The following is a 23,033-nucleotide window of genomic DNA, read 5'->3' as shown; positions in this document are numbered from 1 at the left end:
AAGGCAGAGCTACAACTAGAACAACAAAAGTTTATTAAGTAGCCAACTGGAATTCACAGCAATTGTGAAGCAGTCCATTGGAGAACCACTGCAGAACACGTTAATTGAAAAGTCTCTTAATTAACTCATGTTGCTCAGATTAGAGATAAAATACAGTACAAAGGTTTGAAATTAGATTTTGAAAAAAGCATCACTGTGGTTGCTCACTCTGAACTTAACTGATGCTTACTTTTCCGATGAAGACCAAAGATTCTGATCAAAACCAGCTCAATACGGGTATTGACTAAGCCTTCTGTGGATATATCATTAGTTGTGCAATGCTGTTGACTGAAAAGCCCTTGCAAATCTCAGATGTGTGTTTTTCTTTCAAGAGAAAAATGATTGATGATGATGATGATAGTGATGGTGATGATCTGGGTCTTCTATTTCACAGAGCAAGCAAAGCCTTGGGAGAAGATGACTGTCCATGAAAAGAGCTTTCCAACGCAACTTGAAGATTTATAGCATCTCCGAGAATTTACTTCATACTCCAATGCATGAATCCAACAAGGACCCCTTTCTTGGACTGTGTAAAAAAAGTAGCAATGTGTTTATGAGTGAACGGAGGAGAATGGACAAGGCCTGACTAAGCAATGACTGAACTTGTTTTCAGACACCATGGAAATCTTACTGGCCGTGCTCACCCACACCCAACATTGGCTACAGAAGCAGCAATCGCAGATAAGTATTCTAACCTGTATATGTACGTGGGGCTGTTCCTGACCCTGCTAGCCATCTTGCTCATTCTTCTGTTCACAATGCTTCTCCGCTTAAAGCATGTTATATCTCCCATCACCACATCTCCAGAGAGAACGGAGAACACCCAGGAGTTCACAGATGTGGAAATGCATACCAGGATTCCCAGCCCTTAAAAAATGGGACACAACGGGCTGCACAGAAACATTGAAGATGCATCTTTTGGTTCACTGGATGAAATGTGGGAACATTGTCCACTGTTGGACCAGCTGAAAACGGTCCAGGCAAATAAGGTTTCAGGACAGCTAAAGGCTGCAATGGACAGGAGCAGGACCCTGGGGAACAATTATGGAGGCATACAATAGATACAGGTTTATAGATTGAAGACCATGGATAGCAACCAAAGAATACATTCCTTGATCCAAAGCCTTGCCCAAAGCAATTTATAGATTTTAATAGTCTGTCTTAGATTTATTTTAGCAGCTCTGCCTCTTCAAGGCTTGTCTCATATTTTCAAAAGATCATCACTATCATCTTCAGTTGGGAGAGAGGGCCTATAGTTTTGCATTTGGAACTGCACTATTAGTTAGAAGGATAGTGATCTTGTTGAATAAAGTTGCTTTTCAGAATATTCTGGAGGCCTAGGTCAATATAAAATTGTCCTCCAGGCTCCCAATGCAGCAGGACTGCTTTGGGATTCATGGAAGGAGTCATAGGATGTGGCAAATCAAACCTAAAAAAAGATGGAATATTACATTTCTACCATGTTTTGCTTATCCTTAGGAGTTGCACAGGCACCTGTTGTGATGTTTCATGCAACCAGCTGTCATGCATGCAAATATATGCAAACTGGTAAGATACATTTACATAATATTAAAAAACAACCCAATACTCACCATTTTCATTGATTTCAAAGTGAAAGTCTGGGGCAGTTTATACTGGATATGTTTCTTTGGTGAATTTCTGGATAAACATTTATTACAAGATTATAATTTCTGGATGATGGAATTCCTGCTGAAGCTTGTCTCAGATGTGTCTTTTAGTGCATGATACAAGTGCTAATGACAATTGATGCATAGTTAGTTCTTCGGAGAGGTGGGGGGTGCCACAAACAAGGAAAGCAAATTCTGACTACTTTTGCCCTATGGGATTTACAAATTTGGGTTGCAAAATGAAGACCTGCTTTCCAGTCAAAGGATTCTGGTCCAAACATATAATTACCATACCCAAATAGTTTCTGCTGCCACATCAAAATGCAGGAGCCAAGTCCATTTTGGAAAGTGTGGATTATTCGGTTTAATAAACAGATTCTGCAAGATTGATGTATAAGCATCTGGATGAATGCTAGTATCAGGATTGGAATGAAGATTCCATATATGTAGTTGAAATAGATTTTAGTAGACACTGATTTCCCAACTGGAGAAACTCCAGCTGGTCCCTATTTAATTGTATTGATTTCCCCACAGGAAATCAAAAATGAAAAGAAAAAAGTAATAAATACAGATAATAAAGTTAAACCAATTAAAGGTAACAAAGTCAAGTCAAACTTATCATTAAATCTAGAACTAAAAGAAACATATTGATCCATTTTCTCATTTTTAGAGTATAGATACTTTAAAAAACAGAGAATAAACTCATAAGAGCCTTGATAGTACAGTGGTCTACGCACCCTGTTATTAACACAGCTGCCTGCAATTTCTGCTGGTTCGAATCTCTCCAAGGCTCAAGGTTGACTCAGCCTTCCATCCTTTCTAAGGTAGGTGAAATGAGGACCCAGTTTGTGGGGGCAATAAGCTGACTTTGTATAAATATACAAAAGAATGAAGGCTATTGCTTAACGCATTGTAAGCCGCCCTGAGTCTCTGGAGAAGGGCAGCATATAAATCAAATAAAAAAAAAAATGAGTGAAATTTCTTTATGGTTATGTAAAATTATCCTCTTGGCCTTACCTGAGGCTCATAGAGCCAAAGATTTTCACGAGATAACTAACTCCATATTGCAGGAACATATAAGGATAACATTTCTTCCTGAAACTGTATTTAGAGATATAGTGTAACCAAAATGAAGTTATAGCTGGACAAGATCAGATTATATGACCTTCAGAATTCTTACAGCACCAACATGACAAATTCAACGTCCATCGTTTGCAACAATACAAAAAATGTTTACTGCTGCCTTATCTGGGGAATTTTGTTTCAACATTTAAGATTGAAGAACAGACATGGGATTTTCAGGTGGTATCCCATCCATGTCCAATCTTGCTTAGCTTTTGGAGATCATCCAAGAATGAATAAGTGTGGTAAAGATGATGGCCAAATATATGATTGCAGAAGGTGGACAAGAATCTTCAGCAAAGCATATTAATTTGGGGGATGAATAGAAAGTGAATTTTGATGAGAGGGCAGAAAAAATGCAACCCAACAAATACAACTTTGAGAAGAGGGGTATTTTTTTGTCTTTGGTGACTTCAATCAGTCTTGACTTTGATGACTTCCTGGACAAGTCCTTGTAGTTGTTTTGCAATATTTCTGGAAGCTGTTTGCCATTGCTTCCTTCCTATGGCTGAGAGAAAGTGACTAGCTCAAGGTCACCCAGATTGGCTTTGTGCCTAAGGCAGGACAAGATCTCATGGTCTCCTGGTTTTTAATCTGGTAACCTTAAATTCAACAACAAACTACCTCTTACTCTGCCTTTGAGTTAGTCTAGATTCCTAGTAACTACGTGAACAAGTCTGCAGTTTTCTTGAAAAGATTTTCAAAATCTTGTGCCTCCTCCTTAGGGCTGAGAGAGAGTGATTGGCCCAAAGACACTCAACTAGCTTCTTATGAAAATTCAAATTCTAATGACCAGTCTAATGCCATTAGCCACTACATCAAAATAGCTATCTTCAAGTTTAGTAGACAGTAAATTCTCTTGTCATCTTAACTGCTAGGTTGCACTTTCATTATGCACCAATATAAACTATGATGCTGGCAACATTACAGAAAACCTATACAGATCAAGCAAGGATTTGGTTTGAGAATATGAGGGATAAGATGCTTAAAGAGATGTTTAAAGAGAGATCCAACCTAGAAGAAGAAATTTTCTGACAGTGAAAACAATTAATCAGTGGAATAGCTTGCCTCCAGAAGTTGTAGGTGCTCCATCACTGGAAGTTTTCAAAAATTAACTGGACAGCCATTTGACTGGGATGATATTACATCTCCTGCCTTGAGCAGGGGGATGGACTAGAAGACCTCTGAGGTCCTTTCTAGTCCTACGATTCCAGAAAAATAGTAAACCCAACAACGAGCAATATCTCTACTTAGAGAATTATAGTTTTCTCCAGTCCATATATAGTTGGATATATACAGAATTCAGTAGAACGATGAAAAACGTTGATGAAGCCTTTTGTTGACCTCACCAGCCTTGTACAGATAGTCCTTGATTTATAATCACAAATGAGCCTAGCATTTTCACTGCCAAGCGAGGCAGTTGTTAAGTGAATTTTGCCCCATTTTATGACCTTTCTTGCCACAGTTGTTAAGTGAATCATTGCAGTTGTAAAGTTAGTAATACTCATGAAGTTAAACTGGCTATTCCATTGACTTTGCTTGTCAGAGGGTTGCAACATGACCCCAAGACAGTGCAACCATCATAAATACGAGTCAGCTGTCAAGTGTCTGAATTTTGATCACATCACCATGAGGATTCTGCAACGGTTGTGAGTGTGAAAAACTTAAGACTCAAGAAAAAAGAGCCGTGATAGTACAGTGGTCTAAGCACCCTGTTATTAACACAGCTGCCTGCAATTTACTGCTGGTTCAAATCTCTCCAAGGCTCAAGGTTGACTCAGCCTTCCATCCTTTCTAAGGTAGGTGAAATGAGGACCCAGTTTGTGGGGGCAATAAGCTGACTTTGTATAAAAATATACAAAAGTATGAAGGCTATTGCTTAACGCATTGTAAGCCGCCCTGAGTCTCCGGAGAAGGGCGGCATATAAATCAAATAAAAAAAAAAAAAAGACATAAGTCACTTTTTTCAGTGCCGTCAAAAAATGACTAAACAAACTGTTGCAAGTCAAGGAGTTCCTGTACTTTCTCAGAAGGAGATCACTTCATAGCAAACTGCAGTAGGCATATAACTTATCAGGGATGTAGGTCTGGTCTAGAAATAAACTGCCAGGGGAGCTCCTGCTATAGAACATTTATCTGCCAGCATCCCTATCTCTGTTGACTTCGAAATTCCCCAATCCAATCCATGCTAAAATTAGTAACCACACATGTCTCAGCTGTTGTAACAATAACATATTTCTCCAATGTGTCAAAAACAGTGGTGTATTTTGTTAGCAGATACACTGTATTTTTTTCTTCTTTAATTCAGGGCATTGCTTCTCCTGTGGGAGTTTGGGCTAATTTGTGTAAGGGGTGGGGGTGGGAAATGAAGATGTAATAATATAACCGTTCTTCATCTGGGGTTGCAGCAGTTGAATAATAGAATAACAGAAGAGTTGGAAGGAACCTTGGAGGTCTTCTAGTCCAACCCCCTGCTCAAACAGGAATCCCTTTATCATTATTTTGGTAAGTTCCTTCAAATTGAGAACCTGACCTAACAACCCCACCCAGCATACCTAATGCTAAAGGTTGTGAAAGTATAAAGGGCAGGATGTTTAATCTCGAAGAACAGGAGGAAAAGCCACAATCAAGACAACTGTTAAATAAGAGAAATTGGAGTCTGGACGAGAAATGTAATAATTTCTCGTCCAATAATTTCACCTCCCTAGTTCTCATAAAGATTAAGGAGAAGGGAGCACAATCAGCCTTGTAAAATTCTGCTACAGGTAGTCCTTAACATATAATTGCAATTGAACCTGTAATACACTTGTCAAGAAAACTTTATTTACCAACATTTTCCTTGATGTAAGTTCTTGCATTTACCTTATATCCCTGGTTTTCTACTGAGCCTCCAAAAATGTCCGTTCTTGAAATTCAAATTTTGAAATTTGTTGGTGAGTTTCCTAAACTGCCTCTTCCATTAAGAACGCAATTTCTTCTTCCACATGTCTTATGAACACCCATGAATGATACCCAAGTAAAATTCATATCTGCAATGAGACTAGCAACTTTTTTTTTTTTTAAAGACTTTCCTTTCAGTTGTTTAGTGCAGGGATGCAATAATATACTGGACTAAAAACCCAGCTTGGTTCAGACACCAGGCAGAAGTGGGTGAGATTGAGTCATCAGCATCCTGTCAACCCTGAAGCTGACCTGACCAGAGCCATATTGGAGCTCCAGTGTTGCAATATTGTGTTGTGACTCAGAAGGGGCTTATATCAGAAGTTGCAATGCTGGTTTTCTCATTCTGAACCTCCCTTTGCCTCTGCTGGCTGCTGGAGTGAAAGAAAACTGAATTTGTGTTGACCTTATTTCTATTTCAATGTCATCAAAGTGCAGGTAGTCCTCACTTAATGACAGGATACTTAGTGACTGTTCCAACAGACCTCCCCATTATTATTTATAACCTGAATTCAAAGTCCTGACAGCTGGGGCCCCTCACTCCGCAGTCATACCAATTGCCACTGATTATGTCCTGGCAATTTTTTTTTCATCTCACATTTTCACCAAAGGCAAAATTAATGGATCTTTTTGAAATGCAGCAGGCAAATCCCAACAACCTTGAGCTCATTGAGGGACGGAAAGTCATAAGGGAGGTCAAATCAGGCAATCTTCTTGTGATCATGTGAGCTGATCTTGCATGTGGGTGAATGATAGGGGGGCTTGGGACTGCAGAGGGAGTTTACAAGCATATTACATCTTTGCTAAGCATGCTGGGAAACCGTTTTACAATTGGCATTCAAGATTTTTAGAATTACCTGAGGGGGGTTGTCTTTTATAGGATGCTGGCATTTTTCAGCACACAATTCACATCATAATTAAGACAAAACGGTGGCTTAAACCCCTGGCGGAGAGTAAACACCATAATTGGTGTTCATTTGAAACATGCAAATCCACCGGGATCACAAACCAGTTCTCTTAACTACAGCAGCTTTCGGAGAAGAGACCAAAACAGGCAAAAATGCTGTTTAGATGATCAGTCAAATCATCCTCTTCCAATATGGTATCTTCATAATTTAGGGAGCTACAACACACACCATCCTAGGAAAATAATCTATATATATATAAGCGAAATACAACTCATGAATCATCACAAAATCTTCAGAACCGTAAAGCCTACAAACTTGAAATTTGCCACCTATGTTTCTCTTGGCTTCTAGGTGCTCACTAAGAAAGGATTTTTCGAAATGACCATCAGAGCATTAGTATTTCTTATATTATTATTAACATGCTCTGATGCTAAGGAGTTCTACTCCCCCTTCGCACCTGAAAAGAAAACTGTTCCAAATGCAAAACACAAGCAGAGGAGAGGAGTTTCAGTTTCAGTTTTATTTTCACAGAAGCAAGCAGGACATAGAAGGGAATAGGATAAGGGAGGCTTCTGTGGGGCAAGGCTGAGGGAGAGAAGGGGATAGGATAGGAGACATTTCTGTGGGGCAAGGCTGAGGGAGAGAAGGGGAGAGGAGAGGCCGATTATAACTACTCATTAATTTTCAAGCTGTGTCGATTTATTAAGCCCGATCACATAGTTTCGTAGTGGAGCACAGATATTCAGCTAGTAATATATAATATATAATATGATATGATAAAAGATGTTAAAACTCTAGAAAGAGTACAGAGAAGAGCAACAAGGATGATTAGGATACTGGAGGCTAAACCATGTGATGAATGGTTGCTGGAATTGGGTATGTCTAACTTAATGAGAAAAAAAAGGACTAGGGATATGATAGCAGTGTTCCAATATCTGAGAAGCTGCTACAAAAAAGATGGAGTCAACCTTTTCTCCAAACCCACTTTGTTTTTCCAAAACAACTCCAACCAAGTACTCGCAGATGAAAGCTTTATCAAAGAGAGATCCAAGCTAGAAATAAGGAGAAATTTCTTGATAGTGAGATTAATCAGCGGAATGTTTTGCCAGCAGAAGTTGTGGGTGCTCCATCACTGGAGGTTTTAAGAGATTGGACAACCATTTGTCTAGAATGGTATAGGGTCTCTTGTCTTGGGCAGAGGGTAGGATTAGATCACCTCCAAGGTCCCTTTCACCTCTACTAGTCTATATTCTGTAGATAATGACATGACTTTCAGTTTATATTGGCTGGGTACCCTTGGAAAGGATTGTCGAACCTGAAGTTTTTGTTATGTCGAAGTGTCATGTTCATTGAGCCTTCTATTTTTTATTTTGCCTGTGAATGTCAGAAGCTGCACAAGCTACCATGTTTCCCTGAAAATAAAACCCAGTCTTATTTTCTTTTGGGCTCCGAAATAAGCACTGGGACTTATTTTCGGGGGTCTTAATTTTTTTGAGCGCCACCTCCATGAGGTGGGTTGTGGTGGAGCTGCCCGACACACAGACCGGTTTACCTCAGGGCCTCATGGGTCCACGCCCTGACAACTGCCTGGTGGCGGCAGCACCAGCAACCATGTGTAACAGGAGCCCATGTGGCCACCGGCTCACTTCTTCCAGCACCACTGCGGCACCGGAGCAGGAGGTCAAGTGACACTGCCAGGCAAAACACTCCGTTCCCAAGCAATCCATAGGTGCCCAAATACTTTTCACCCAGACGGAAAAATGAGGGAGACTGAAAGCTTTATCTGCTTGCAAATGGGACACTTTGAAATGGAATGTCCCACTTGCAAGCAGACGAAGTTTCATCTCCCTCTGGGCGAAAAGTGTGTGGTGGACCCTGTCTCCCCACCCCTCTGCGCTCGGACTTACAGGTATCTGCACTGGGCCAAGGGTCCAGCAGGCCATGCCCATCCCCTGGGCTTATTTTTGGGGTAGGTCTTATATTAGGCCCACCCCAAAAAAACCAGGCTAGGGCTTGTTTTCAGGGTGGGTCTTATTTTCGGGGAAACACTGTAGTAATCATCTGGAATGCTGAGTTTGAAGCATGACGGAATAAAACATGAAGGGGGCCATAAGGAAAAAATAGAACACATTCCTTACTTACAAATGGGAAAGATTTTCCCAATCCTCCTCCTTTGCACAATTTATAGCATTAACAACGGTCATATTTAAATTTTGGGAAGGAGTTTGGTCTCCTTTCATGTCCTTTTTTCAGAGGCGAATCTGTTCCCAAATGAAGTACTTCTATGCACCTGTCTGCAATTACTAGTTTACAACTGTGCCTATGGCATTCAGAGGTATCTTTGATAACAATGATGATGCTGGTGGCTTGGCTTGGTGGCGCCCCTTCAATTATGACAAAAATAATCAGGTGGGGGTTAAAAAATGTGGGGTAAAAATCTTACTGCTGCCAAGGGAAGCATCCTATTGCAGATACCCTATTGGGGAGTTGTAAATATGATGAATTGACTTCCTTAGAGGTGGGAGAAGATTTTGTCGATGATGATGAAAAGGACCATATATGGAAAGACACCTACTTTGCTGGAACCTGTCAAAGATCCCATGTGAAACCTAATTTATTCTTTTTTTTATTTGTATACTTCCAGGAGACTACAACTTAAACAAACAAACAATTTAATACCCCTTTCAGCTTTGGAAGCCATATTAGGCCGGAAGCTTCCATGCTGCCACCTTCTCATGTGTGGGAAAGTGGGAAACTCCTGGTGCTAAAGAGGGGTCATGATTATCGACTAGGGGGCCACTTTGGATTTTTAAAAACCCTCCATTTGACTAGGAGACAATTCTGTTGGCCAAGAATGAAAGCTGATGTAGAAGACTATGTGAAAAGCTGTGCCACCTGCGCCACCATGAATTCCAGACCAGGGCAGCCCCCTGGGCTTCTCCAGACCATGGCCAAACCCACCAAACCGTGGAAGGAGATTGCAAAGGACTTCATAGTCGAACTCCCTGACAGCGGAGGGAACAAGGTGGTTTGGACCATCATTGATTTATTCTCCAAACAAGCACTTTGCTGCCTGCAACGGACTACCCTCGGCCAAGAAGCTGGCAAAGCTTTTCGTGAAGAATATCTTCAGACTACATGGGATTCCAAGGAGAATAATATAAGATCGCGGGGTCCAGTTTACTGCTAAGTTCTGGAAGGAGTTCCTGTGGTCCATTGGGTCATCCCAGGGGCTTAGCTCAGTTTTCCACCCATTGACTAACGGATCGGCTGAAAATTGAACTCAATGGTGGAACAATACATTAGATGTTATGTAAATTATCAACAAGAAAACTGGGCAGACTTATTACCATTCGCAGAGGTGGCTTATAATAATGCAGTACACAGCAGTACTGGGTTGACTCTTTTCCAGATAACTACGGGCATGGATTTTGTGTCGATGCCTGAATTGCCTAGAGAGCCACCCACTTCTATGTCCCTAATAGAATGGATGATCTCATTGAAAAAGGGTTGGGAGAATACTAAGAAAGCTTTAGCTGAATCAGCGGAAAAATATAAGGCCCAGGCTGACAAACGCCGGTCTCTCCAACTAACTTTCCGAATAGGAGATAAGGTATATTTGTCAACCAAGTACCTAAGATTGAGGTTACCTAGCAAGAAGTTTAGGCCCAAATTCATAGATCCCTTCCCTATAGTGAAAATATGGTAGTTATGGGAGCAGCATGGCACTCCCATGTGGCTCCCCTCCTGCGCAAGCTGCACTGGCTCCCTGTGGTCTTCCGGGTGCGCTTCAAGGTCTTAGTTACCATCTTTAGAGCGCTCCATGGCGTAGGACCGGGGTACTTACGAGACCGCCTTCTGCCACCAATAGCTTCTCACCGCCCAGTACGCTCCCATAGAGAGGGGCTTCTCAGGGTGCCATCAGCCAAACAATGTCGACTGGCGGCCCCCAGGGGGAGAACCTTTTCTGTGAGGGCACCCACCATCTGGAACGAGCTCCCCCCAGAGATACAGAAGATTCCGGATCTGCGCACTTTCCGCCATGCCCTCAAAACATTCCTGTTTCAGCAGGCCGGCCTGGCCTAACTTTCCCTTTATATTGCTTTTTGATTTTATTTTAAACTGGGATGTCTTGAATTATCTAGGACCAGAGTGTTTAGTATATTTTAATTGGTTTTTTATTAACGTTTGTATTAAATGTATTTTTATCGTTCGCTGTTCACCGCCCTGAGTCTCTTAGGAATAGGGCGGTATATAAATTTAATAAATAAACAAACAAACAAACAAACAAACAAACAAATAAATAAATAAATAAAGTGATTAACCCAGTGACCGTCCAACTTAGCCTCCCTCACATATTAGGGAAAGTACACCCAGTTTTTCACAGTAGCTTATTGAAACCAGCAAGAGAATCTAATTTAAGACCCTTGCCAGCTGCTTCCCCCCCTCCTTTGGTAGTACAAGGAGAGACTCATTATGAAGTTAAGAAGATCTTTGACTCTAGACCATACAGGGGTCGGTTACAATATTTAGTACACTGGAAAGGGTACCCATTGTCTGAAGCTACTTGGGTGAAAAGTTGGGATGTGAACGCTGATACTCTAGTAAAGCAATTTCATGATAAATTCCCTGAGAAACCAAAAACCATCTGGAGAAGGAGTGATCGGAGTGATGTCCTGAGACGTGACGGCGGTTGATTGGAGCATGTGATCGACTGAGGAGTGAGGGGATGGTTTTGGGGGTTTTAATTTACTGAGGGAAAACCTGAACCTCTCAGATTCTGGTTTTCCCAGATGTGCCAGTTTACCTATTCTAGTAAATAGAATTTTGAAAAATGATTGCTTCAGAGTTTTACTTGGAGTTGGGATTTTTCTGGAATGCTGACAACCCAAACAATATAAAATAAAAACCCAAACAATAGAAACATGTCAAAGCATAAATTAGAATGCTAAAATAATTAACCATTTAAAAACTGTTTTTATATGATAAGAGATCCCCCTTTACAGATCTTCTTAATGCTGCGAAAGGGGGTTTGTAATGCAAGTCTGAAAGGAGTTACTTCCAAAGCCTGGATAAACATTTTCCAGAAGATGTCAGGTGGAAAGAATCAGGACTGCAGGTTAAGTTCCGGTTAAGATAATTTATTGCTCAGGCACAAAAGCAATAGTCCACTAAACTTCAGCACTAACTTGGCACTAGAGTCAGTAGAATTCAAGAGGTGCTGGGCTTAGACCGCTTATGGGAACATAAGGCCTCCAGGCTGTTTCTTCTCTTGACTCCATCCCTCAGGTTCTACCTGTCTTTCTCCCGAGTCAAAAGTCACCCAGGAAGTGTTTGAGCATTTTATGGTAGGAAATTCTGAAAAGCTTGATTGTATCATTAGTCCTTTCTCATTAGCCATCTAAAAAGTAGCAGGCATGGATTGGACAATGCAATCAGCATTTCTGATGGATGCTGTCTACAATCTGGGGTCAGTAATGAGCTGTGTGAAGGAGAAAGCCTATTTTTTTCAGTCATTCCATCTATTTATTGGAGCAGTATTTCTCAACTTTGGCAACCTCTAGATGTTGCCAACCTCTTCAACTCCCAGAATTCCCCAGTCGACAGAATTCTAGGAGTTGAAATCCACACATCTTAAAAGGTTGACAAGGTTGAGAAACACTGTAGAGGAGGATTGACTTAAGTGAAATTTGACCCATTCTTGACTGGAGGACAATGCTCATATAACATGGCTGCCTAAATGAGCATAGCAGCTTCATGTTTCATTGGGTAAAAATAATCCTCTTCTGTCTACTGCCGACAGAATTACAGGTAATCCTTGACTTACAACAGTTCATTTAGTGACCATTCAAATGGCACTGAAAAATGTGACTTGACTGTTTTTCAGTTACAACCTTTGCAGCATCCCCATGATCATGTGATCAAAATCCAGATGCTTGGCAACTGGTTCATATTTATGACAACTGCAGTGTCCCAGGGTCACGGGATCCCCTTTTCCAAACTTCTGACAAGCAAAGTCAATGGGGAAGACAGATTCACTTAACGACCGAGTTACTAACTTATCAATTACCATGATTCACAACAACTGTGGCAAGAAAGGTTGTAAAATGGGGCAAAACTCACTTACCAAAGAGCAATAGAAACTTTGGGTTCAATTGTGGTCCTAAGTCGAGGACTATCTGTATAGGGGCTTCTCAAATGCTTATGCATGATTGACCCAGTTGTACATAAAGAGGGCCAGGTCCTACAGTATTAACACCTTGCTCAAAAACAATCTGCACCTCCTGTGTGGGGTGACGGTAATGGCAATGGTGTATGGTATTTAACCACCCTGCAGTCTCAAAAGATACATAAATGCCTTTACCTCGGTTATGGAAAAACAAAACCAGCCAAAAACACAACCTACCTTGAACCTGAACATGCAATCCTGGCAGCTAATGAGCACCTTGGGGCAAGCTGTTTATAAACAGAAAACAATCAAAAGCCCGAAATGTATCCCCAGCTGAACCATGCAGGCAGCTCTGCTTCTCTGTGGCAACTCTGGCCTGACTTCAGTTTGTTTTAAAGCTAGAAACCAGAGAATCTGCCCAAAGCTATGAGGTTGAGTGAACTGGGATATGTCTAGTCTATTGAAGAGAAGGATTGGGGTGGTGTGTGTGAGGGAGAACTGCCTTCCTACACAGATAGTCCTTGACAATTAAGCCCAAAGTTTCTGTTGTTAAGTGAGACATTTGTTAAGTGAGTTTTGCACCATTTTATGATCTTTCTTGCCACTGCTGTTAAGCGACTCCCTGCAGTCAATAAGTTAGTAACCCAATCTTTAAGTGAATCTGGCTTCCCCATTGACTTGCTTGTCAGAAGGTCACAAAAGGTGGTCATATGACTCTAGAACATTGCAACGGTCATAAATATGAGTCAGTTGCCAAGCAACTGAATTTTGATCACAGGACCACAGGGATTGCTGGAATGGTTGTGTGAAAAACAGTCATAAGTCACTTTTTTCAGTGCCGTTGTAACTTGGAATTTAGTGAACAGTCACTAAATGAACTATTGTAAATTGAGGACTACCTGTATTTGAGGGGCTGTCATAGAGATTAGGAGCTTGACTTACTCTCCAAACCACCTGAAGGCAGGACAAGAAGCATTCAGTGGAAGCTTATCAAAGAGAGATCCAACTTCCTGAGAGTGAGGAATTAATCAATGGAATACAGATAGTCCTTGACTTACAACAGTTCATTTAGTGACCGTTCAGTTACAACAGCACTGAAAAAAGTGACTTATGACCATTTTTCACACTTATGACCATTGTGGCATTCCCCATGGTGAGATGATCAAAATTCAGATGCTTGGCAACTGGTTCATACTTATGACCGTTGCTGTGTCCCAAGGTCATGCAATCCCCTTTTGTGACCTTCTGACAAGCAAAGTCAATGGGGAAGCCAGATGCACTTAAAAGACCAGGTTACTAACTTATCGACCGCAGGGATTCACTTAACAGCAGTGGCAAGAAAGGTCATAAAATGGAGCAAAACTCACTTAACAAATGTCTCACTTAACTTTGGGCTCAATTGTGGTTGTAATTTGAGGATTACCTGTAGTTTGCTTCCCAGGGTTGTGGGTGCTCCATCACAGGAGATTTTCAAAAATGGTCCACTGCATCTTCCAAAATTCTACTTGGTGTGCCAAAGAATGGCTTAACTGCAAGCAAGATTGTGACTTATTCCCTTATGATTGTGGTCTGAACAGGTCACAAAAAGGAAGGATTGGTACCTTCTAGATACATAAGGACTTTGGTTGCCACATTTTATTATTGTGACAGATAGTTCTTGACTTAGAACCACAGTTGGGACCAGAAACTCAATGGTCAAAGTCAAAGTCAAAGTCACTTTAAAACCGTGTTGCTCACTCAAACACTGCAGTGATTCACTTAACACTTGTGGCAAGAAAGGTCATAAAACGGGCAAAATTCACTGAACAACTGTCTCACTTAGCAACAAAAATGTGGGGCTCAATTGTGGTCATAAGCTGAGGACTACCAATTTATTTTATTTTTTTTAATTTCCAATTTATATACCGCCCTTCTCCCTGAGGACTCAGGGCGGTGTACAGCCAGAATTAAGAACATGAAATACAAATATTAAAAAACAATTAAAAGATATATAAATTTGGCCCCAAAATTAAAAATCACAAACCAATTAAAACATTTAAAATTTCTTCTTAAGCCAGCCCGGCTTGCTGGAAAAAATGGGTTTTAAGGGCACGGCGGAAGGCACTGAGGTCTTGGATTCTCCTTATCTCTGGGGGCAACTGATTCCAGAGGGTAGGTGCCCCCACAGAGAAGGCCCTCCCCCTGGGGGTCACCAGCCTACATTGTTTGGCTGATGGCACCCTGAGGAGGCCCTCTCTGTGGGAGCGCACGGGTCGATGGGAGGTCGTCGGTAGCAGCAGGCGGTCTCGAAGATAGCTAGGCCCTATGCCATGGAGCGCTTTAAAGGTGATGACCAACACCTTGAAGCGCACCCGGAAGACAATTTTAAATTTTGAATTGGTGAAGACTCCTGAGAACACCATGGACAGCTGAGAAAACAAATGTCACATCAAACAAATCAACCCAGTTTTCTCATTTGAGGCACAAATAAACTCAAATTATCCTACTTCAGATGCATTATGCGAAGATCCAGCTCTCTGCAGACTCCTTACAGTGGTAATGAGTGCACATCATCACAGGGAAAATCTATCTATGTGGCCGCAAAGAGTCAATCCTACTCAATGGCACATAATTAAAGACCCAGTTGGATTTTGATAGGATTACTTTCAAGGGATCAAAGTTGCTGACAGCGGAAATTGTCCGTTAATCAGAGAGTACTTTTAAAATGTCCTTTTACACAATATTAAAAATATGGGCGAGATTAGGTTATGCTTGTCATCTTTTTTAAATGCATGGTTCTTAAGGAGGATTAAACAAAATAACTTGCAGTCACAGCACATTAAGAAGCGAAGATCAACAGGGTGAGAGGAGCCACAGCAAAGGCATCAGAGATTGTGGCATAACATTGCCCTCATTGGGGTATTAAGACTCAACTTCCTATAATCAGCTTATGTTTTCTGAGACAAGTTCATACACGTAGAGGTTAGCTAACAATATCTCCCCCTCCCAGGCTGTGTATACACAAGTATCAAACCTCTTTGAATACAACTCTAGCTGCAAGCACCACACGAGCAGGACTTAGTTATTTATTTGTGGATTATAATCTTAATAGTGCCATCTCTAGCTGAGTTTGCTCATTCTGTTATGCCATCATGCGCTTTCTTGTTTTAACTCAGTTCTTGGAAAAGCCTAAACTTATGGTTTGGAACAGGGATCTCTAACCTTGGCAATTTTAAGATCTGTGGACTTCAGCTCCCAGTATTCCACAGCCAGCCAAGGCTGGAGACCCCTGGTTTAGAATATAAATAGAAGACCTTTCTGTTTCAATAAGCAGGGCTAGCATAAACATCTAAATTCTATGCCAAGATCTTAGGAGATACACCAAGTTGACTCAATTTATTATTTACTGTTTATAAAATATATATATATATATTATATGTATATGAAATCTTAATCTGTTCACCACTCTGAATCCTTCGGGAGAAGGGCGGTATAGAAATTCAATAAATAAATAAATAAATAAATAAATAAATAAATAAATAAATAAATAAATAAATAAATAAATAAGCAGGGCTGTCAAACTCGGATACGTAACACGCTGGCCACGCCCAAGGCTGGTTTAGCGAAGGTGAAAAAAGTCCTGATACATCACGTGACGCTGGCGTGACAATGTGAGTTTGATACCTCTGGAATAGAACCAACTAATATTTGCTAGGCCATTAATAATTTTTTGTTTAACATAATGAGTGAACTTAGCCTCCTGCCCCTTAGAGCACTTCTCAGGAGAAAGGAACTGGTTTTCAGACCTGCCACAACTTAAGCCTCTAAATAGAAACGATCCTTGGCTACATATTAAGAAAGGTATAGTTTTATTAGAGGTCAAATGTATTGCAGTATTGCAAAGCCAGAACTGAGAATCACACGCAAAACTCCTACATTCTACTTCTCCCTCCCTTAATTATCTCTCATCATTCATCCCAGTTTAACCAATCCTAGCGGTCAGTCCCACTGCTTTTTGGTTTGTAGGTCCCTCCTTTCAGCTGGGTGACCTTGAGGCAGCATTTCAGAGATACAGCATTTACTTTCGTTTTCCCCCTAGCCTCTCCCTCTTTCATTCCCCCCTCTCACAGTTCATGGCAGTCTGTCACTGCATAGCAGCGAACACAAACAAGCATAAGGTGGCAGATGACACTGGCTAAAATACCAGCTTTTCAAGAGGAGTTTTGAAAAATCACCAATGTTATGAGGTTTTTTGCCACAGTTATTAAGAGAATCACTGCAGTTATTAATTGAATCATGCAGTCTTTAAGCAAATCCAGCTTTCCCCATTGACTCTGCAATCACGTGACCCCTGCAACCGTTGTAAATACATGTTGGATGCCAAGCAACCAAATTTTGATCATGTGACCATGGGGATGCGGTGTTGGTTGTGAGTATGAGGACTGGCTGTAAGTCACATTTTTCAGGTACCGCTACAACTTTGAACGGTCACTAAATGAATGGTTGTAAGTCGAAGACTACCTGTATAGATCAATATTGATCTGAGCTTCATGCTGCAAAAGAAAATGGCTATCCTGTCAAAGAAAACCTTAATCTGAATCCAATATTTTCCAAATTCGGTTAAGGACATAAAATATATTCTGGCTGGGGGATCCTGGGAGTTGAAGTCCACACATCTGAAGACTATCTGCTGTTACCTAATGCTTGCTTGTGCTTTGCTGCTATAAGGTGATAGACTGCCGTGAACTATTAGGAAGAGGGAATTGAAAGGGGTAAGACTTGTGGGAAAGCAAAAGTAACTGCTGTGTCTCCTCGAGACATTGCTTCAAGGCCTTGAATAGTACAGTGGTCTATGCACCCTGTTATTAACACAGCTGCCTGCAATTTACTGCTGGTTCGAATCTCTCCAAAGCTCAAGGTTGACTCAGCCTTCCATCCTTTCTAAGGTAGGTAAAATGAGGACCCAGTTGGGGGCAATAAGCTGACTTTGTATAAATATACAAAAGTATGAAGGCTATTGCTTAACGCATTGTAAGCCGCCCTGAGTCTCCGGAGAAGGGCGGCATATAAATCAATTTTTTTTAAAAAAAAAAAAAGGTCACCTGGCATACCAGTGGCATATCAAACTGTGCTTCGACTGATCATTATGAAAACATCTTGCCTGAACCTGGCTGGTTGCATGGGGTGGGCAATGGGAGGTAGCTAAGGGGAGGGGAAAGTTGAACTTAGGTTCTGGCTATACATTACTGCAATATACCTTTTAATAAAATTACGGGTAGTCCTTGACTTACAGCAGTTCATTTAGTGACCGTTCAAAGTTACAAAGCACTGAAAAAAGTGATTTATGACTGTTTTTCACACTCAAGGCTGTTGTAGCATCCCCATGGTCATGTGATCAAAATTCAGACACTTGGCAACTGACTCCTATTTTTTTGACGATTGCAGTGTCCCAGAGTCATGTGATCATCATTTGCGACCTTCTCACAAGCAAAGTCAATGGGGAAGCCAGATTCACTTAACAACTGTGTTATTAATGTAACAATTGCAGTATTTTGGTTAACAAATGTGGCAGAGAAAGTCGCACAATGGGGCAAAACTCACTTAACAAATTTCTCACTTAGAAACATAGATTCTGGGCTCAATTGTGGTTGTTAAGTTGAGGACTACCTGTATACCGTTTTCCACAAATGGACCCAAGGATCATTTCTATTTAGAAGTTTAGGTGGTGGCACGTCTGACAGAGCCCGAGAAACGCTGACCTAATGGAATAGTGGTAAATGTGAAAATTTCATCCACTGCCTTTGGAAATTCATTTTGTTCGTTTGACCATAGTTAGGACAGCTCCAAGCACTAAAAAAATTACCGGAGAAGCAAACACCAGACAGCTAGACTTTTCATGCAGATAATCCTTGACTTACAATCACAACTGAGTCCAAAATTTCTGTTGCTAAGCAAGACAGTTGTTAAGTGGGTTTTGCCCAATTTTACAACCTTTCTTGCCACGGTTAAGTGAATCATTGCAGTTGTTAAGTTAATAACATAGTTTTTAAGTGAATCTGGTTTCTCCATTGAAGAATGGTTGTCACCTGCTTGTCAGAAGGTGGCAAAAGGGAATCACATGCCCCTGGGACACAGCAATTGTCACAAATACATGCCAGTTGCCAAGCATCAGAATTTTGAACACATGATTATGGGGATCTTGCAACAGTCGTAAGTATGAAAAATGGTAATCAGTCCGCTGTACCGGTAATCAGTTCCGTACCGTTGTAACTTTTGTCACTAAACAAACAGTTGTAAGTCAAGGACTCTGTGTATTCAAATATATTTGTTTATAAAGCAAGGATATGAAAGCAACTGAATTGTTGCCTGCATACAATCCAATGCATGACTCTACTTTTTTTTTTTTTTTTAATTTGATTTATATGCCGCCCTTCTCCGGAGACTCAGGGCGGCTTACAATGCGTTAAGCAATAGCCTTCATATTTTTGTATATTTATACAAAGTCAGCTTATTGCCCCCACAAACTGGGTCCTCAATTTACCTACCTTAGAAAGGATGGAAGGTTGAGTCAACCTTGAGCCTTGGCGAAATTCGAACCTGCAGTAATTGCAGGCAGCTGGTCTTAATAACAGGGTGCTTTAGACCACTGTACTACCAAGGCTCTTGCACAAGAGAACAAATGGGAAAGGAAACTTTGCTGCAGCCTGAAAGAATAATCTGCAAAGGAAAGCAGAAATTTGAATTTTCTAAAGCTGGAACTCTTTAACAGAAACAGGAGCATTAAATTGCACTGAAGGAATCCTGAGCAGCATTTGCAAAAATAATTCCAGGACTCAAAATATAATATTTCTCTTGCTTACCTAGTGACACAGAGACGAAATGGCACTGGAGTTTGGAGGGTCCTTTTTCACGTTGCAAAACTTAACTTTGCCCTCGCTCTTTGGACTCCATATTCCATACACCCCCACTGGCACAGCTACTGACCAGACGTGATGGGAACTGCTGCAACTCCAGATACGTTTGGGCAGCAAACATATTTAAGGACAGCAACTCTTTGCCCCTCTCATTACATTTCGAGGTGTTTTGGTGTCCGTTTAAACTTTAAATCTGACATTATTGCAAAACTAGGTGTTTTTTTTTAATTGGAGCCCGGAATGCGTTTACCACATGGTGATATGTATTAGTCTATTTTCATAGCTCTATAACGTCCCGAGTCCAGGCATTTCTGGTCTTAAGGCGACCCCCTTCGGCGATCTTTCCTCCCGGAAGTGTGGCAGCTCTGTGGGGCCGTTCCAGCCGCCATCCTTTCTATCATCGCTCCCGTCTCTTCGTCGGCCATGAAGTCCGTTTTCGTTACGGTCGGCACCACCAGCTTCGACGAACTCATCGCCGCCGTGACGACTCCCGAAGCGACTCAGGCGAGTCTTCCGACGCCGCCCTTCCCACTTCCCCGACGCCATCTTTTGAAAGCTTGCGCCGCGCCTCAGAACAAACCGCCGGCCGCCGAAGGGCGGAAGAAGCGAGGCTTGCGCTTTTGCGTCACTTCCTGTGCCTTTTCTAGGCGCCGCGTCTCTGTGGTCCCTGATGCATTGCAAGCTGACGTTTTTCGGCTCCTTTTTCTCGCGTGGGAAAATGCCGGTGGAGAGAGGGAGGGAAGCCGTGCAATTCTCCTCCGAGTCCTCGCTTTGCAGCAATTGGCTCGCTCGGAAGGGAGCTGCCTGAATTTGGCCAAAGAAAATAAATTCATAGGGCAGATGCAAGGCGTCCCTCTCAAAATAGAGTCCCGGTTGCATGCATGCGCGCATGCTCAATTCAATCCTAATCTTTTGTTGTCAGAGAATATATATATATATATTTAATATTTGTGTTATCTGTATTTTATCTTGGCTGTTCACCGCCTTGAGTCCTATGTTGGAGAAGGGCGGTATAGAAATTTAAACAAACAAACAAACAAACAAATAAATAAATAAATAAATAAATATTATTTATTATTTATTAATCAAATTTCTATACCGCCCTACTCCCGAAGGACTCACGGCGGTGAACAACCAAGATAAAATACAGATAATACAAATATTTAAAAAAATCCCTTAAAATTATTAAATATTTCGGCCGAAACACAGGTTAAAACACCCAATTTATAAAATCACGAATTAAAAAATTTAAAAAATGGGAGTTGGGCCAGGCCAGCTTGCTGAAATAGAAAAGTTTTGAGAGCACGGCGAAAAATATGCCTACAATGAGATTGACTGAGCCTCACTTCGTGCACTCTGCCCCCCTCCCCATCACAATATAACTGGCAGTGAAAGACAAAGAAAGTCCCCGGCCCAGTGAATCCTACTAACAAATACCCAAATCTTATTGCATGTCATTGCTATGTTGTTGAGTGGTTCTCAACCTTCCTAATGCCGCGACCCTTTAATACAGTTCCTCATGTTGTGATGACCCCCAACCAGGGGTGGGTCTAAATTTTTTTAACTACCGATTCTGTGGGTGTGTCTTATTTTGTGGGCGTGGCTAGCTGGTCATGTGACTGGGTGGGCGTGGCTAGCTGGTCATGTGACCGGGTGGCCATGGCTATGTGTATAGGGACTACTCAGAGGGCTGAAAAAAGTCGTTTCTGACAGGTCCTCACACTTTTGACTGGTCCTCACGCTTATGACCATCCTCACATTTATGCCCGTTGCGGCATTCTTAACAACCGTGTCACTCATTTCACAACTGCTTCTTTTCACCATGGTGACAAGATAGGGCAAAAACATAAATTGTGAGGACAGTCGTAAGTTTGAGGACTGGTCAAAAGTGTGAGGACCAGTCAAAAATAACTTTTTCAGCCCTCTGAGTAGTCCATATGCATAAAAGGAAACAGCAATAGAGAGGGATGAATTATTCCTAAAACCATTGAAAATATGTGTTTTCCGATGATCTTAGGCGACCCCTGTGAAAGGGTCGTTCGACCCCCAAAGGGGTCCCGACCCACAGGTTGAGAACCACTGTTGTAGAGTTATTTTTCATTCAGGAGTCTGACAGCCCACGGATAAAAACTGTTCTTCAGCCTGTTTGTGTGGCTGCCTATGCCTCTATATCTCTTTCCAAATGGTAGGAGAAGAAAAAAGGACTGACCAGGGTGTGAGTCGCCCCTGAGAATTTTCCTCACTCTTCTAAGGCAGCGAGCCCTAGCGATGTCCTCTAGTGATATCAGAGGACGGACCAGGATGTTTTGTGCTGTGCTCACCACCCTCTGTAATGTCTTTCTATCCGTAGCTGTCAAGCCAGCGGATAGTAATGCAATGAGTGATGTCGTTTTCTATTGTGGACCTGTTGGAAGAAACATCCTTCTAGGTTCTGCTCCAAGTGGGGAAAAAGACACTGGAAACATGGAGACTGCTTGGAAAGATGGTTTAATGGTGAACAGGATCACATGGCTTGAGTTCCTGAACAGAAAAGGGGCAGATACAGTAAATCCTCGGGTTTTTATGCTCTCTCTGGCTCTGCATTTCTTGGGGCCCCGAAAGAGTATCCTGATTGGTTGTCAGACTTCCAGGGGGTGGGGGCCTTGCTGGCTGATGGTCACATGTGCTTCCCAGGTCACATGTGGTGAGTTTCTGCTGCTATTGTGTAGAGGGCTAATCCTATCTTTGTTGGATCTTTGGCAATTCCTACTATGGCTCTGCCTGAAGGAGGCAGATCTTTGTTATGTAGAATAGACTGGCCCATTGACAAAGGGTGGGGGCAGGAAGGTGGGAGCTGCTTCAAAACATGCTTATCCCAGGGAAATATAATATTCTGCCTTTTTCATATTTCCTAAAATATTTCACTCTTCCAGGAAAGGGGTGGGTGCTAACTTCCTACAGACCGATAAAAGGAAGTCATCAGTTGTTGTTCCACTTTATTTTTCTGCAAGACCCTAAGGAAGTGGAACCTCTGTGGGGCCTTTGTGGTCACCTGGGTCGTGTTGATTTTCCAGGTGAGATCTTCGCTCAGATAAACTCCCAGGAATTTAAAGGAGGTAAACTCTCTCCACACAGCCCCCCTCGATGTAAAGTGGGGCAGGTTCCTCTCTCTTCCGGAAGTCACTTATTTCCTTTGTTTTGCTGATGTTCAGGTGCAGGTTGTTTTGTAAGCACCATGTGGATAGTTTTTGAACCTCCCCCTTGTACGCTGTTTCGTCTCCACCTGTAATAAGACCCAATACAGTAGTATCATCTGCGAACTTAATGATCACACTGGATGGGTCAGACGATACGC

The 23,033-nt window shown here is 41.7% G+C and overlaps 2 protein-coding genes and 1 long non-coding RNA gene across 3 annotated transcripts in view; 2 read left to right on the top strand and 1 right to left on the bottom strand.

The window, feature by feature from the left end:
* Positions 1–434: 434 nt before the first annotated feature.
* Positions 435–19,770, bottom strand: LOC148112210 (uncharacterized). Its single transcript, XR_015729669.1, has 3 exons — positions 19,646–19,770; positions 1,632–1,698; positions 435–565 (listed from the first exon to the last, which is right to left on the bottom strand). It is a non-coding gene; the product is annotated as an uncharacterized LOC148112210 (long non-coding RNA).
* SERTM2 (serine rich and transmembrane domain containing 2) lies at positions 558–2,053 on the top strand. Its single transcript, XM_060692057.2, has one exon. The coding sequence runs from the start codon at positions 633–635 to the stop codon at positions 909–911; it is 279 nt and encodes a 92-aa protein (XP_060548040.1). The 5' UTR covers positions 558–632; the 3' UTR covers positions 912–2,053.
* Positions 19,771–20,009: 239 nt separating the features above from the next.
* Positions 20,010–23,033, top strand: part of ALG13 (ALG13 UDP-N-acetylglucosaminyltransferase subunit) — a 69,347-nt gene continuing 66,323 nt past the window's right edge. The window contains exon 1 of the mRNA XM_087877645.1: positions 20,010–20,203. Within this exon, the coding sequence (XP_087733771.1) occupies positions 20,123–20,203 (81 nt within the window). The 5' untranslated portion in view covers positions 20,010–20,122. The remainder of the gene's footprint in view (positions 20,204–23,033) is intronic.

The sequence above is a fragment of the Pantherophis guttatus genome, chromosome 12 (genome assembly GCF_059756535.1).
Source record: "Pantherophis guttatus breed Tessera chromosome 12, ASM5975653v1, whole genome shotgun sequence".
Classification (NCBI taxonomy): Eukaryota; Metazoa; Chordata; class Lepidosauria; order Squamata; family Colubridae; genus Pantherophis; species Pantherophis guttatus.
The sequence above is the reverse complement of the archived record's forward strand: the minus strand, read 5'-3'. Positions and strand labels throughout refer to the sequence as shown.

Coding starts and splice junctions, on each gene's coding strand:
- SERTM2 (XM_060692057.2), top strand. CDS start 633: ATGACTGAACTTGTTTTCAGACACCATGGAAATCTTACTGGCCGTGCT.